The sequence below is a fragment of the Cricetulus griseus genome, chromosome 2 (genome assembly GCF_003668045.3).
Source record: "Cricetulus griseus strain 17A/GY chromosome 2, alternate assembly CriGri-PICRH-1.0, whole genome shotgun sequence".
Classification (NCBI taxonomy): Eukaryota; Metazoa; Chordata; class Mammalia; order Rodentia; family Cricetidae; genus Cricetulus; species Cricetulus griseus.
In genome coordinates, this window is record NC_048595.1 from 308679389 (window position 1) to 308696686 (window position 17298).

Consider the following 17298-nt stretch of genomic DNA (forward strand, 5'->3'; position numbering starts at 1 on the left):
CCTTAATAACTTGCCAACATGTTCTGATTCCAAGAGCTGTGGCATTATGTGTGTGCCCAATTAAAGCAATTTCTCTTTGCTTTGTCTTCTAACTTAAGCTTAAGTGACATATAAACCACCATTAAAGGGAGGATAAAGGTAAAATGTGGCATTACAAACTTAATGGATAGCAACTAGTGTTAAAGTTACAGTTTTTTTAAACTCTGATTTCTTGGTCTGAACCAGCTGAAAATTCTAATACTGATTGCCTTTTTGAGACATTATGATATGAATCATGATTAGTTTTCCAATGTAACTTTTAAATGACACTTCTTGAAACTGAACTCCAAAGCTTTTGTACATTCAGTTAGTGTCTCTGTGTGTGCACACGGAGGAATGGATAAACCCATGCCCTACTACCACGTGGGTTCCAGGAATCAAACTGAGCTTAGCAGGCTTGGCAGCAAGCATCTTTCTGCTGTGCCGGCTCACCAGCACTCATTCATAATCAGAGTGAGGAGGCTGAGGTCATAGTTCAGTTATAGAGCACTTGCCTAGCATGCACAAAACCTTGGGTTTGATCTTCAGCACCTCCCAAAATCACACAAGACATAAAAGAAAAGTTCTATATCCATAAATGTATGTGCATACATATGTGGTACTTAGAATAAGAATGTCCCCTAGAGATTCATATGTTTAAATATTTAGTCCCCAGTTAGTGGAACTGTTTGAGGACTAGGAAGTGTGGCCCTGGTAGAGGAAGTATGTCATGCGGATGGGCTTTGACTTTCAAAGGCCCACACCATTCCCAGTTAGTCCCTGCCTCCTGCTTGAAGATAAAACTGTAAGCACCCAGCTGTAGTTTCAGCATCATTCCTCCTGGCCTGCTGGCCTGCTGCCATGTGATCCTTGTCATGATGGTTATAACCCTTTGTAACTATGAGCCCCAAATAAAACATTTTCATTTATAAGTTGCCTTAGTGAAGGTGTTTTTTCATGGCAATAGAAAAATAACTAAGACAACATATATACAACATCAACATTAAAATGTAGAATAGCTTTTATAGTATTCTAATGCAATCGCCAGTAGGCCTCAGCACTAAAATAATGATTTAAGAACTATGTACTATGTCTTGAGGTTTTCATTATTTCCAGTATAATGTACATTCCAACACAAAATCAATAAAGCTGCTTCTCAAAAAGTTATCTTTTTTTTTCTTTTGGTGTTTTGAGACAAGGTTTCTCTGTGAAACAGTCCTGACTGTCCTGGAATTCACTCTGTAGACCAGGTTGTTCTTGAACTCACAGAGATCCATCTGCCTCTGCCTCCCAAGTGCTGGCATTAAAGGTGTACACCACCACTGCCCAGGTTTGTGTGTATGTGTGCTTGTGCTTGTGCGTGTGTGTGTGTGTAGCTGGCCTTGAACTTGTGATCCTCCTGCCTTCTCCTCCTTCAGCAAATCCTACCCGCATGCACCTCCACAACTGCAAAGTTACCTGTCTTTAATGAGTAAGAGTAAGTTTGTTTTCAAGGAAAAACAAAGATTCTTGGATTGATGTGTTTCCCACTTGTTCATATTCTGAACAAGAGATATCATCGCGTACTAGTCCACACTTCTTTCCAACTTTTCCTACAAATCTGAAAGCCTTACCATCCACAGCCAGTGACATGGTATCCTGAGTGTCTTCAATCCCATACATGACATCACAGCGGTAGACACCTGCATCACTAGCTCGGAGTTTGACCATGGTGAGGGAGGCATCGCCCACATCCTCGGGATGTGTAAGCACTGACACTCGTCCTTTGTAGTCCTGCCCAATCTTGATATTCCCATTTTGGGCCACCAGGACAGTAGTCTCCTTTATGTCTTTTCCATTTTTGTCCACTTCCATCTTAGACCATTTGATTCTGAGGAATTCACTTGTGTTGTAATTGGGTGGTAAGGTAGGCATGGTGGAAAAATGACAAGGTAGGCTCACTTTCCCAGACAGAGAGCCTTTAACAGGTGCACTTTTTTCCATTTTCACTAGAGGGAAGACAAAATATCAGATTAATATTCCTGAAAAGCTGGAACTAAGCCTATTGAATGTATAAATAGATAGGCAACAGACCTTTAATTACATCTTGAATGTGTGGAAAACTGAGAATGATCTCTATAAAGAAGATAGCATGGAACTTCAATAATGCTCTATAACAATGATGGGGGTTAATGATATACATCTTTGTACAGTAAAATGCAGAGCTCATTTGAAAGCATTTGTTAATTGGTATCTAACATGGGGGAAAAGAAGTAGAGTAAGACAAGAACAAGTAAAAAATGAAGGGCAGAAAAGAAGTGGGCAGGGTAAAATCAGTACCATTGACTAAAAGATTAGATCACTCAAGGGAGTGATGGGTGCTTGTGCCTTTAATCCTAGTACTCAGGAGAATGAGGCAGGGGCACTGCTGTAAGTTCCAGTCTTACCTACACCACAATGAAAAAGATCAGCCTTCCCTTGTCTCCCTCTCCCTGCCCCCATTTATCTGAAAAAAGCTAGACTGATGTTAAGAAAAGCAATTGGAAGGGGAAAACCTAGGTTCATAGATCAGAGGGGAAAAATAATTTAAGACAACTGCCACATGTATTACTTTAGGAAAATATAATAAAAATTAATATTTGAAGACAAAGTTAGAATTTTAAACAGTACTTGAGAAGAGTAGAGAAAAAGCAAGGCTCGAATTTTAAGAGCCTTCTACTTAGGCCAGCAATTGAGGCAGGCACATTTCCAAGGCCAGCCTGAACTTGTTACACTAACAGGTCAGAGATGAGAATCATTTAAGGTAATGACCATGTTACCTTAGAGAAAATAAAAATAAAATTGAAAGAAGAATTTCGAACAGTACTTCATGAGACTGGAGTGAGGGTTAGTCTAATGTTTGAAGAGCCCTCTTTGGGCCCTTGTTTCAACCAAAGGCTTCATTATAATGACAACTCCAGCTGCAATCACTTTGCAAAGAAACACTGCCTTTCATTATCCTGAGCCAGAAAACCAGCTTCTGTTCACCTAGCTGGCCTGACATACTTATTTCTGCTTAAGCTCTTAAACATTTAATGACAAAGGGTGTGCTGGTTACAATTTAACACCGCTGCATGCAAAAGAAAACACCCTCTCACCCTTCCTGGAATCCATCCCCCTCACCGCAGCCCTCCTTCTCCTTCGCAGCTTCGACTAAGGAGGCTAAACCAAGTGTTAGAAAGGGTAAAAATTATTGTTCTTGCACATGTGATGCTCACTTCATGAAATGATGGCCAGACGTAAAGAGTTGCCTCCAAATCAAGTGACATTGTGATGTTTAACTACTAAAATGATGTTTGTTTTATTGTTTTTTTAATATCATAAAGGTTATCAGAGAAATATGTGTCCTCATGTAGACATGCATCAGCAATCAGAGCTCACTGAACCCTGATCAGTCAGTTGAGTCATTTTCAAAATTACAGGAAAATATTAATCCCTTTAAGAGAAAAAAGGGATTATTTGCCAAAGACAAATTTTAACTTTAAAGAGATGGGCCTAAATTGGGCACAGTGGCTCATGCTGGCAATCCCAAGACATGAGGCATGGGGATAGGTGAATCTCCATTAGCTGGAGACCAGCCTATTTTACATAGAAAATTTCAGAGCTGTCTGGGAAGATGCCCTGTTTCTTCCTTCCAAAAAATATGATTAATACAATATTATGTCTGGTGTATTTATAGTAGAAGTCACTCATTTATCTCAAAATTATAATGACTTACTTTCAGGACTAGTTTATCATTCTATTTAATCTACATATATAACCTGTTCACAGGATACATAACAAAATTAACTAAAAATGAAGTGAGCTATTGGCTGCACTAAGTTACTCTTTAAAATACTAAGATTTTTTTTTTAATTTTGCAATGTAATAATGAGGCAACATCTCATTTCCATTGGTAAGAAAATAAAATCTCTAATTTAAAGTTCACGCTTTGAAATGAGCCTGATTGCTTGGTGAAGAGGCCCCCTGAGAGGAAGTGGCAAGCCCCCAGCTGGCTGGCTACACACCTGAGCCAGAACACGTATCTCATTATATCGAACCAAACAATTTTTAGTATTGGCATTCATTAACTCCTTCTCATGACACTAAACTCATTCACAAAGGCAGTGCTCACTTTGTCTCACTCTCTAGACACCTGCTTTAGTCACTGCCAGAAGGGAAATCTTTTAGAGGTTTCATAATCTCTTGGATACATCCATTAAGCCTGTAGGAAACATGCTAAAAGTGATCCTACTGGTTCACATTCCTCCAACTTAGAATCAACTAAAGGGATGCCAACATTTCTGTTTTATTTGTTTATTTTTCTATCAAGAGCAGGGATTCTAAGACTGAAGATGAATTCTGTACCTAAAACAAATCTAATTTACACTTATTGTATGTTTCTAGGAGTTCACACTTTCTACCCTAAAGAATCACTTAACACAAATAAAATATAGTGAGATTACCACAAATATTGGGGTTTGTTTTTAATAGAAAAGGAAACAATTTTATAATAGTATAGGATAGATAATCTCTAATTCCTTAACATCTATTTCTAAATTACAATTGTTTTCACAAATATAGGGGAAGCATAAACCCTATCAAGTAGAGAACTTCCTGAAATATGGAACATGGCTTAATCACTATTGCTGTGATGAAGGGCTTATGGGGACAAAAGGCAATGTCCCAAGGGCTGTGCACTGTTCTGCCTGTTCATAAACACACAGATATTAAAAGCTTTGCTCTGAAATGGATATAAGCTTACGTAGAATCTAATCTTCAGAATAAAATTAACCAAAAGATGTGTGGGCAAAACTTTTGAGTTTTAAGACTTGGGTCTTAATCTACTGGGACACAAGAAACAAGTTAATCCCATCTAAATATTTTAAGAATTATCTAAGTAGTCTGAAGTATAAGTAGATAAAGTATACACTTAGAAAAAATTCAGGAACTTGTCTGAATCTAGGAAAAATGCATCCTGACAAAAGCAATGTTTGCTATTCTCAAAGACAGTTTGTGGTCTACATGAGTACAGTAAGGGAGAAAGCATTGTGTAATGAATGATCCATTACTCCTCATCCTGTGCACAGGCTCTGCACAGTAAGAATGGTGCAAATTCCATCTGTGTAGAGAGAGAAAGGAGCCACCAGACAAATATCAGATTGAGAATACTGGAATTTGTATTACATTCTTGTTCAATTCATGACCTCACAATACTGTATTCTATTTTGTATTGCTAGAGGAATATTAAAGTAAGTGGGTCAATTTTCAGTATTTAAGATGGTTTCTAATACGATTGTCAAATGCATTGTCAAAGCAAAGTGCTAAAGCCAATAAATCAGTATGACATGATGTTCCTTAATGTGAGGTGCTGACCTTTAGTATCCTATGACCTACCAGAGCAGACAACAGAAAAGCCTGCAGCACCTCAGCAAGTTACTGCCGCCTATCCCACTATGAACTGGAGAAATGTGTTTTATTTGGATATTAAGCTTGTATATTTTTTGTTTCTGCCTCTCATTGAAAGAACTTAGCATCCCCCAAGTCAGCTAAAAATTGATTATGTGTATTATAAAGAGTGGGGCCTCAAATGTAGTAATTGCATATTGTTAGCTATTAATGTTTTCATTTCTAGGAAGGAAATACATCATACATTGTTTTTTTCACTATGTCTCTATTTCAAACAAGGGATGTCTTGTGTGACTGTCACTGTATTTCCTCTTCCATTATTAGCTACTTAAACTATTCCTGTCTCCATTGGATACTCTTATTCTTTCCTCTCTGGTCTCTTTATCTACTTCTTGGAAACTTTTATGAAGATCATTTTGGGGTTATTACCAGATACTGGCACTTAGGCTCCCCATCCTCATAGCCACAACCTGAAGTAAGTTAAGAGTTTTGCATTTAGGCTGCCACAATAATCACCCAAATTCTTTGTCGCCATCCCTGTTCTCCTATAATCAAATCTTTACAAAACATATAACAAAAGGTTTAAAGAATTTAATGTCATATGTCCTCTGTGGACTGAAACTCTTTAGTGTATGTTTGTGCACACAGAATAAAATCTTATCTTCTAAAACACCTATACAGCCCTAGATAGATGAGAAGTGTGAGACAATGGTGAGGGCTAGGATTCATGACTTGACTTCTTCAGCCCCTCCCTCTGATGCTTACTGGATGTGGAAAGCAATTGTTCTTCTTGGCACTTCAGTTTCCTCTTTATAGCACATGGGTAATGGATGTTTTGGTTAACCAATGTTAAGCACTTAAAATAGCTTCCAGCTCCCAGTGACTCCTGTCTACGTGCCTAGTGCTGCTTCTATTTCTATAAGCTGAACTCTGCTTATCTCTCTGCCTATATCTCCTACTTTCCTTTTGATCACTAATGTCCAACAAGAGTGATTTTCCTGTTGTTCACACAAGTTTGTCTTTTTAACTTAAGGGCAGATCTTAGCAGGTTGGTGAGGCTTCATTCTTATTTCAACTTACATGTCACTTTCTCAGAGACCTTCCCTCAACCAAAGCCATTCTCTAGAATGTCTTTCTGCTTTATTTTCTTCATCAGAAAATGCCTACAAAGGTTATTTGTTTGTTTATTTCCAGTGCATATAAATTTTAAGTTTAATAAAAACAAAATCTACAATATCCACTGATATATCCCTGGACACCTAGAATAATGCCTGATACAAAGAAGAATTCAAAAATATTATCAGAGGATGGAAGGATAATTTGGGGATGGATGGATGGATGAGATGGAGGAACAGGTGGATGGACAAGTGGATAGATGGGTAGGTAGCCGGGTGGATGCATGAGTGGATGGATGGATACTGGATAGATGTTTAAACCTTCAGTCTTGAAGAATGAGTTAAAATATAATTAAATAGAACCACAGAGGAAGTGTCAAACGAAAGGAATCTCATACAAGAAGGAGGAAAGACAAAAAGTCTGTGAATTGGCAAATAATTTCAGAAAGTCTGGAGCAACAGTGGGCAGAAGAAGTAGAAGCTAGACATGCAGAGTCTACAAAGTAGAAGCAGATCAGTGAAGCTTGACATGGGCTCTTCAAAGTCTTCATTGTGTCTCTTTGATTACACTAAAAATTAAAGTGAGAATTACAGAACCCTCACTGAATAGGTGTAAAGTTAAAGCTAAGAAGGACAGTGTCTGTGCACCTACTTACCACTACCTTTAATAAACAAAGACAAAGGCAGCTGGTTACAGATACCTGCAACATTGTTTAATTTTCCAAACTTAAAACTCTAGACTCAAAGGCTTAATTTTCTTTTTGGTATAAGAAAGTCTTTAAAATGTAGTACAGAAGAAATTAGAATTTTAAGTATTCTCAGTGCTCAAAAAGAGCCTTTTTACACAGTTCAGCGTGGGGGCCAGACATGGTAACACATATTGGTAACCTAGAATTTGTAAGGCTGGATCAAGAGAACCATGAGTTTGAGACAAGCTGGACAACATAATGAGACACTGTCTCAAAACAAACAAACAAAACAAACATACAAACCAACAAAACCAAGTGATCTATGAGGTTTCTGAAGGCTTCACTCACAAGAGTTTGTTATTTTGGTCTATTTGACTTACTGAAATATACTGCATTCAGTAATACTTTAAGTAAAAATCTTAAACAATGCATAGATTTTTTGAAATGATTCTTCATTGTATGATCCCATATTATAATTCCATTCCCCAGTGTTTTTTTACATATTAATAAAGAAAGTGTTACTCTTCTTACCTTTATGCAGTGCGTGGGTTACTAATAAGGTTGAACACATCCATAATACGCTTTTCATATTTATCCACATCTTGCCCTAAAAATGAAGAAAAACAAAGTGTACCACAGGTATTTACGGTGGTGGCTGACTGTAAATCACATGTTATGTTAATGAGATACTGGGTGCAATAAAAGAGGCAGTTCTCTGTGGACTGTACAAACAAGAGACTTCTAATAGAAGATATCACAACATTGTAATGATTAATTTGAGTCACACTTGAGACAATAGTTACCAAGATAATTCCAAGCTCCCATGTGGGGACTCATAACCCAAGGCTTACACACCATGACCACAGCTAGATAGGCCATAGGAATAACACTAGAAATGACAGTCTGTGTTCATATGGTGAAGAGCTGGCATAAAGAGGATGAAATAACCTCAGAATCTAATTAGAATGAAGAAAGTGGATGTGAGCAGACGGAGAACATGCTGAAGATGATGCAAAAGAGATGTTGCAAACTCCAATTTTGCATCTAGTTAGAGGTGAGAAGGAACTGACTGATTGGTGGCTCTGGCCGATGTTATCACCAGCAAGAATGAGACTTCAGAAGATTTTGTTGTAGTGGAAGCACAAACACCACTGACTGTCTAGCTGGCTGAACAAACAAAATAAATGTATCCCAAAGAGCTGCTAATTACAAAAGTGACCAGTTTTAAAGCACTCCCAACAGCTTTTAAGTCTCAAGAGTAAACAATGAAAGAAGATATTTTTCACTGAAAGTCAAGAAACACTGACCTTGGCTTAGCTACTAATTTACTGTGTGCTTTGGGAAAGACATTTAACAATCTGAGTCACAAAACAAGCTCTTCCAAGTCTGAATTTACAGAAACAGCCTAGTAAGGACAAGCACAAGGATTGAGGGTTGTTAGTGTTTCCATTTAAATATATCTCACAGACCAACAGTTTGAAGATTTGGGCCTCATCTTTGTTGGAGTTGGAGAAACTTAGAGATGGTGCCTAGTGGGAGTTCTCAAGTCCATCAATGCTGTATCCTCAAAGGGAATATGGACTGTGGATCTCTGTTTACTTTCCCACTGACTTCTCATGAGCAGCCCATTCCACCACATGCTCCCAGGCACGATATGCCACCTAGCCACACGCCCTCAAACAAGACCCATGCACTTCATCTTCCAAAACTGAAGAGCCAAAGAAACCTCTCTTATATGTTTAAGTTGGTTGTCGAAGCTTTTTGTTATAGCCTTGGAAGCAGACTCACAGACATATTATTCAAGAACATTTTGTTATTTTCAGCCAAAGACATCTTCATGGGCTCATATGTAAGTTGGTACCCTATTGAACTCCCTTTGCCTGCCTTGGAAAACAAATCCTGTATTACCTAGAAAGCCTGGAGTAGAATAAGTAAATGACAAAAGAATCCAAGTCCAGTTTATGCTCAAATATATTTAAAATATATTTGACTCAAACATATTTTAATACTCCATGACAGCTACTCATTTTTCTTTAGTAACATTCTGCATTTGATCTTGTTTTACAAATATGCTACAACCAAACTAAAACAAAACTGTAAAATGCTTAACTTATGGATTTTTGGCTTTACCTATGTCTGGATGGCCTGACAGTGGTTCAGAAATAAGAAACATGAGCATTTGGGTCATAAAATGATATTAAATATATGCAATCCGCAAATATTAATTTAATCCAAATAGAAAACCTTCTTTTAATCATACTTCTAATAACACTTTCTTTGTTTCTTCAGAAAACTTGGCCTCTGTTTTTAGTTTTCTTCCTTTTTTTCAGGAAAGCATTATAAAGTATTTTTTAATGTTTGGGCTCTACTGTTAAACAGCCTTGAATTCAAATTCTTCATTTTTAACTTAAACTCTCAGATTATAAGTAAATGGATATGCCTCTCTAATATTTATTTCTCTAGTTAAGGATGAAAATTAATGTGCATTATAGAAATGATTGAAAGACCTGAAAATACTGCCCATGAAATATGCTCATTTATATCTAATATAGCCAGTATGTTGTGATTATTATTAAAATTAGCAACTCAAGCTTTCTATAGATGCTCTAATTCTCGCTTCATGTCACTAATAATAAAGAATTTGAAGTCATAAATCATACTTTGGATTACCTCTCTTATAGCAGTTTGTAACATTATGTTCATAATAAACTGCCATCACTTATCATTGACTTTAATTATTAATTTAAAATATAATTTAAAAAGAGGTGGCTCAGTGGGTAAAGGCACCTTCAGTGAAGACTCATGACTGAATTTGGTCCCCAGGAACTACATATTAGAAAAGAACTTTTTCTTTCATGTTGTCACCTGAATTCAACATGCTAGATGTGGGGCATTTGCATATACACATAAACAATACATAAATGTAGTAAAAATATGTTTTATATCTACTATAAAACAGTAGGCTTCTAGGAGGCAAAGCTACTTATGAATTCACACAATATTGTACAGTGCTAAGTCTAATACAACTTGGAGAGGGTTAGTAGACCAAATGTGTAATCAGTACTTCCACTTTGAAGTACCAGCGATTCCTTATGAATATGAGCATGTATGTAGGGCTAACTGAGGTTTGAAACACATGAAACTATCCAGCTGAATATTAATATTACCTATAATAATATGAGACACATCAATATTCAGATAGTCCAATGTTATAAAACCAAAGGAAAATGATGTGATCCTGACTCTGGAACATATCCTCTGCATTCTTATTTCTTGCCCAGGACAAATGCTCATAAACCTAACTCTTCATATATCATGCTTAATCCTTATAAACATGTCTTTATTTTTTCTAAATCAAAGAGAAAAATCTGTCTTCATCTCTACAGCAAGTATTCTTAACTGCCCAGAGACTATCATTAAACCAAAAGAATAAGATCAGTGCCTTAAAAACACAGAGATGAAAAATGTTTGAGATGCACTGATATAAGTTACAAAAATGTGCTTGAATAAATTGCTCCAAAGTATATACAAGAGCTCTCAAACTAAATCCCAGATCTCCAACTTCATTGGAAGATTAACCAGACAGTCCAGTGATAGGTCTGTATTCTGGCTGTCCTGTCACCAGCAGTAACCATACAACGGCCTTCTAACTTGGGTTTTGTGCTGGAAGTCACGGGTGTTCCAGCTGGCCTCTTCTCTATCTCCACTCATGCCTGCCCCTGTCAACACCTTTGCTACACTCAAATTGAAGGACTACACTCAGTCATGACTTTGGTAACTATGTCAGAGACCCCTTAGTGAGTGTCTTACAACTATATTTCTATTGTCCCATCATCAGTATATGTGAACATACAATTCCCTTTTCTTTTCAGTTTTGTGAGACCTACACCTGTGCCTTTAATTAAAATATATCACTTTTTCTGCATTTGAGCCTATTAAGTAAGAAAATTGGCTCTTTCTTTATTTCTAGCATGCCTCTAGCTCCCATTTCTATTCTTCTGCTCCAGAATGTCTGTCTTATGTGGTCTGTCAGTGATAGCAAATCTCTGTACATGGAAAGTCTGAGAAGATAAGGAAGCCAGCACTCTCTATATTTAGCCATATACTTCAGTAAAGTCAAAAATAGGAAAAAGTCATCAAACCATCAAGGTCCAGCTGACTACAGCTGTTTAGTTGCCTGGGAAACAAAAGACTTCTATCCCTGTGAAATGTCTGCAGAGAAGAGGGGCACCTCACACCAGGGATAGACTGCCAGGGATCTATTAACCAGATATTTAGTATGATCCCTCATTCTCAGGGAAGCCTAGAGGAGAGAGGGTAATCTAAGGACAAAAACACGATGGTTTTGTCTACCATCCTGCCAATCAGTTGTTCTGGGCCACTAATTGTCTTGGATACCTCAGTTACAAATACATTGTAACTTGTGTAACTTGTAACCATTACAAGTTATACTATAGTACTTGATAGTATTAACTGTACCACAGGAATTTATCACAGCCTACACCTAGATTCCTTAGCCTGGACTGAGTTAGGATTTTTAGTGATGTCCTTTAGCACTCTGTTCCCTGCCAGTGTAGTTTTGTTTCATTACTCTATCTCCTCCGTGCTCTGTTTTCATTGTAACACATGGCACTATTTTGCTTACGTATTTGGGAATTATCTTCCTCTTTTAGCCAACACAGAAGCCTTAAGAAAAAACCTTTAATATTTTCTTCACTTCTAGTTCTACAATACCCAGAACATTCAGTAACTGTGTGTTTTAAAATAATGAATATGTACTTACTTATGCCACTAAATAAGTTCTCTCTACACTTTTCCCTTTTACTCTCTTCACTTAAACCAATATTCCAAATCAGCAAATACAATTTTCTGTGGATATAGTAAAAATGTTTACTCAGAAAGTTCTCTGGGATGAATCTTTAGGATGGTTCCAAGTTTGTACTATTAAAAGTAATGCTTCAAGCTGGGCGTGGTCAAGCACAACTTTAATCCCAGCACTCAGGAGGCAGAGGCAGAGGCATGTGTATTTCTGTGATTTCAAAGCTAGCCTGATCTGATCTACAGAGCAGGCTCCAGTGATACACGGAAACTCTGTCTTGAAAACCCAAGAAATATGCTTTAATCCATATGTAGTAGGGCACACCTGTAATTCTAGCACCGAGGAGAGGAGGCTGAGTGAAGCAGGGGGCTGACTGAAAGGTCAAAGAGAGAACTAGGCTCCAAAAGGAATCTCAGACTTGAGTTGCTATGCATTCATACCCTACCTTAGATCAGACCAATCCATCAATAAAACACTACAAGAAAAAATTCTTATGCATCTACCTATCTTGAGTGATACTTCCACCATAATATCTAAAAGTAGAATTCCCAGGTGAAAGAATATGCACATTTTTCAATATCTTTTGCTGGTATATTAAAAATGTTTGCTGTATTATTTTCTCAAGAAAATGAACTCATTGAAGTTCTTTTGTTAATTTGTAACTTTGGTTCTCTACAACCCAATCAACACAAGTTTCCCAAACTGTTCCTTGTCTGACTGATGAAAATAAAATTATGCAGTGTGTTGTTGCAGTTTTAGTGACATTTTAAAAGATTTATTTACTTTATTTCATGTATATGAGTGTGTTGCCTGCATGTATATATGTACACCATGTGTGTGCCTGGTACTCATGGAGGCCAGAAGAGGGCATCAGAGCCCCTTAAACCTGACTTACAGATGGTTGTGAACCACCATGAGGGTGTTAGGAACTGAACCAAGGTCTTCTGCAAGAACAACAAGTGCCCTTAACCACTGAACAATCTCTCTAGCCCCTTACGATTATTTTTATAACTATGAATGGAAGTGAGTAAATTTTGTCACATGATTCAATAACATATTTTTTACACAACACTACCAGTCTGTAATTTTAGCCCAGGTTTTGACAGATTCAATATTTGTTAGTATTAGTAGGCATAGTACATTAGTATCTCTTATTTATGTAGTTTCCCATTCCTCAAAGCTTTTTCGTAGGTATTTGGACTTCTAAACATTATAACTGTATCCATGGAATAAATTATGCCCCTGAAGCTGCAGCAGTTCCATTTAACTTGGTTTCCCAGTTAAAGCACCCAACACAGCCTTTCTGATTATCAAGTCTAGTGGTCACTCCAGGCTCTCTGGGTCAGGTTGAAACAATAAGTTAATGGAAAAAGACTGTGATTCATGACTTACTACTTCCATGTTTACTATAAAATGGATAATTTCTTTCTTAAAATATTTATTTTATTTTAAAGTGTGTGTGTGTGTGTGTGTGTGTGTGTGTGTGTGTGTGTGTGTGTGTATACACCTGCCTGCCTGCTTGTGTGTTCTTGTGAGTGCAGAGGCCAGTCAGATCTCTCTGCAGCTGGAGTTAAAAGTGATTATGAGTAGCCTGACATGGAAACAAACTCCTGTCCTCTGCTAGAGAAGTACACACACTTCACCACTGTGGATCTCTCTGGTGCTGAAAATAGGTTATTTCTGGCAAGCAGTCCATACATGTACCCTTCTATATATAACAGGTCTATCAAAAGAGTTTAGGATATGTAATTAACAAACACCTTTAACAAAGATCCCGTGTACCAACCACTGAAAGAAAGCTACCCCAACACAAGTTCTAAGAACTTTACATCAGATTTGATTTTTGTGTCCTAGATGCATTTGTGGATTATAAGAAGAAAGTGACAAACCTTCACTAATCCAAATGGAACTTAGTCAAGTAGTGTTTGCTCCCCCTTGTTCTGACTCCAAATGTATGCATCAGGCAGCACATTTTTCCACACCAAGGCAAGTAACCTCTAACAATGAGTTTTTGTCTGTCTCCTCCCTGATTTCTCTGGGTGGGTGGAGGAAATTTTAAAAATCCACCTAGTATTAGGCACTTATTCTTTTGCTACAAAGCACCAAGAAGTTCTGCCCTTCTCAGAGCTTTATGCCATCTGAAATGAAGTGTCTGTGGATGTTTGTCCAAAAATAAAGCCAACAAAAACGTTTAAACTCCAACAGGAAAAAGAAAGAGATTGAGTATATAACTGTGGAAGAGAGAGCTGCTTGGTCTTTGTGCTTTCGGGGGCTCTAGGATGTCCCATTACTGACCAATCATTAACCTGGGAGTGTTTAAGCATAGCCCTGTGAGGAGAGACAGAACAATGGGAGCATCACCCATATTAACCATCTTCAGGTTTGAGTTAGCCCTTTTTATCCTTTCCAAACAGAAAGTTACTCCAATATAGATTGAGACAGCTCAGAATAGCAGAGGGATTTCCCTGCAACTTGCAAAAGCAAAGAAAGGGGGAAGCCTGATTTTTAAACACCCATAAACCCGAGGAAATTCTTTTTAAACTTTTTTTTAAAAGAAAGAAAAAAGACTTATGAAGAGGCTTAATTTTTCAAACCACGATGAAAAACGAAACTTTGAACTCTTCCATAAATTCTAAGTGATGGTCTTGAATCCCCCCCCCCCCCCCCGCCCACAAGAAGATTAAGGACTGTGGACTTCCTGCTGGAGGAAGTAATTGCTCAATTGCTTCGGAATCCATTGGAACCCATTGCAGCATTCGTGGGGACACGCAGATGCAATTTGTCAAAGATTCCTTCCTTACTTTGTGCTCAGAACTAGAACTCAGATTCTCTGAGACCCCCTCCTTGCTACATTGCTCTGACAATGGGAACCCCCACTCCACCTCGGAAAACTATCTGATGCTTCCATTGTTGTTTTCCTATTAAATTCAAAATTTTCGTTTTCAGGATTTTCTGTGAATATTTTCTGAGTTTAACACAGTTGCCAAGCAGTACTTAACACAATTCTGGCCATAGTTTTTAGAGAGAAACAAAACCAATAACGGACCAACTATAAACAGAATTTAAGGTGAGAGAGCAGTCCATTAAAACCTAGCTCCTCTGAATTAGAAGCTGGAGAGTTTAAAGTGAAGCTCTTAGTAGCAGTGCCCAGTCTACATCGCCACGCCCCCCGCACCAACCCCCCTCCCCCAGGTCTTTTATCACTCTTTTGGCCAACACCTATCCCCTGCCAACTCTAAGGATCCTGGATGATACTCATTTACACCAGGATTAATTTTGTCTCTGGCTAAAAGTGACCTTTAGGCAAATGTGAATGTATTTAAAAACAAATGCGTGGGGCAATCGCAAACTTGTCTCATTTTCGTGCCAAGAGTTGTCTAAAAGTAAATCTTCATTTGTCTTTTTAAAACAAAACCCAAGAACCTTGCATATCACTCCCAAGAAACAGAAGAAAGAGAGGATTTTAAAGACTTTTAAAGAGAGCGTTTAGTGCCATCTGAGCAGAAGTTGGGTCCGCTCCAGCTTCAGCGAGCCTTAGGAGCTGTAGGAGGCAAGCTAGCCAAGGCCCCACCCGGGTCCAGCCCAGTCCCGCCCCAGTTGGCGGCAGCCGCTGGAGACCTAGGCTAAGCGGATCGCCGGAGCAGCTGTGCAGCTGTCTCGGAGCCCAGGAAGTCACACCCGTCTCGCGCCCTGAGCTGAAGCTCCAGCCCACGTGGCGGATGGCGAGCCCCAGCCGCTGAAGGCAGTGCCTAGCAGGGTCTCTCCCCAAAAGCGGGATGAGCTCAGGTAGGCGGGGCGGGACCACCTCTGCTTGTGTAGTCCTTCCCAAGCCAATACCAGGCAAAGATGCGCTTGTTATCGCCTTGGACATACTGGGCACAAAATAGAGACCGATATTTCGAAACGAGTCCTTCCTACTCCTGGCTATCTTCCATTCATCTGTTTCATCTTCTTTCTTTTCCTTTTCTGCCTATCCTCCATTGTCTTCCTCCCTTCCCTATCTTTCCCACTCCTTTCCTTGCCTCTAGTTTCCACGTGCAACGCGTGTCCCGGTGTTGAAGAAGTTAAGTTGGATTAGGGGACATTCTTCTACGATAGCCTGGAACAGTGCCCTAGCATTGTGTTCAAGGACCTTAGCTAAATTTGCCAAAGCAAGTATCTCTATTACGTTTCTTAAAGATGAGCAAATTGCATGTCATGAAACCTCAAACCTGGCTCAGTTGCCAGCGTTGTGTTAGTCCACCCAGCTGCAGGCGCCGCCCAGAGCGTCGCGCGAAGTCAGAACAGAAGAAAAGAAGCCCCGGCTCTCGGGACGGCCAAATTCCCTTCTTTCCTTCTCTTCCAACCCCCAAAATTCACCCCCAGATTCTGAAGTAGAAAACTATCAACGGGGGGCCCGAGTCTTCTCTCCTTGAACCCAAGGATGTGAAAGCGGTTTACTGGCCTTCTTTTTCTCCGTTTGTGCTGAATTCCTCCATCAGGGGGAGCTCACACCTACCACAAAACTCCCTATTCCTAGACATCTGGGTTCTGCTAGTCGGAAACACCCAACTGCTAGCAGATCTTAAGGAGCGCACCGCCCCCTTGCTCCTCCCTCTGGGCTTGCCTCCTCGGACTGAGAAGGAAGGGATTTCACACTAGCCATTCATTTGTCAGCCATGGGGGAGGGGACGCAAAAGCCGAGAGGAGGCAGAGAGGGGCCAGAGAAGGCAGAGAAGATGGAGACAGGGAAAGAGACACAAAGATGAGAGGACACAGATAGCGAGACTCCGCTGTGGCTGTACTCTGGGAGGTATAGTACTGCAGCCTGGAGTGGGGTGGGGGAGATTTCTTCCCCTTTCCGCAGGATCCCAAGAACAAGCTGAGCATGCAGAGGCGTACGTAGTTGGATCCGAGAGTAAATAGTTTAGGCTATGTCACTATTTTCTTACCCCTATTTCTTCTGTCTAACTCGCTCCACGCCCATTGACACAGAGAACAAGCCGGGACAACCGGGATGTCCCGGGTCTGCAGGCACCAGAGAAGTCTGCAACGCCCACGCTTACTCAGGGCATTGGGACTCTCAGCCAGGGCGTCCGGGGGACTCCCGGCATGCGCTCTCCTCAACCACTCTACCAACCCGTAAAGTTGCTCAACTGAAGTAGAAAAATGAGAGCTGGTGAAGATGTAAAAGGGAACAGAGGACTTCGGTAATTTAGGCGACAAGACTGGACCAACTGGTCCCTAACTCGGGTCTAGGCGCCACCTTTGT

General features: G+C 39.4%; 1 protein-coding gene across 5 annotated transcripts in view; it reads right to left on the bottom strand.

Annotated features, from left to right (window-relative positions):
* Nucleotides 1-17093, bottom strand: part of Vcan (versican) — a 98184-nt gene extending 81091 nt beyond the window's left edge. For 3 of the 5 annotated variants that reach the window (XM_035440486.1, XM_035440485.1, XM_027401771.2), the window contains exons 1-3: nucleotides 16979-17093; nucleotides 7760-7835; nucleotides 1632-2006 (exon numbers count right to left, since the gene is read on the bottom strand). In XM_035440486.1, the coding sequence (XP_035296377.1) occupies nucleotides 1632-2006; nucleotides 7760-7829 (445 nt within the window). In that variant the 5' untranslated portion in view covers nucleotides 7830-7835; nucleotides 16979-17093. The other 2 variants (XM_027401773.2, XM_027401772.2) reach the window with 2 other exon arrangements.
* Between the last annotated feature and the right edge of the window lie 205 nt (nucleotides 17094-17298).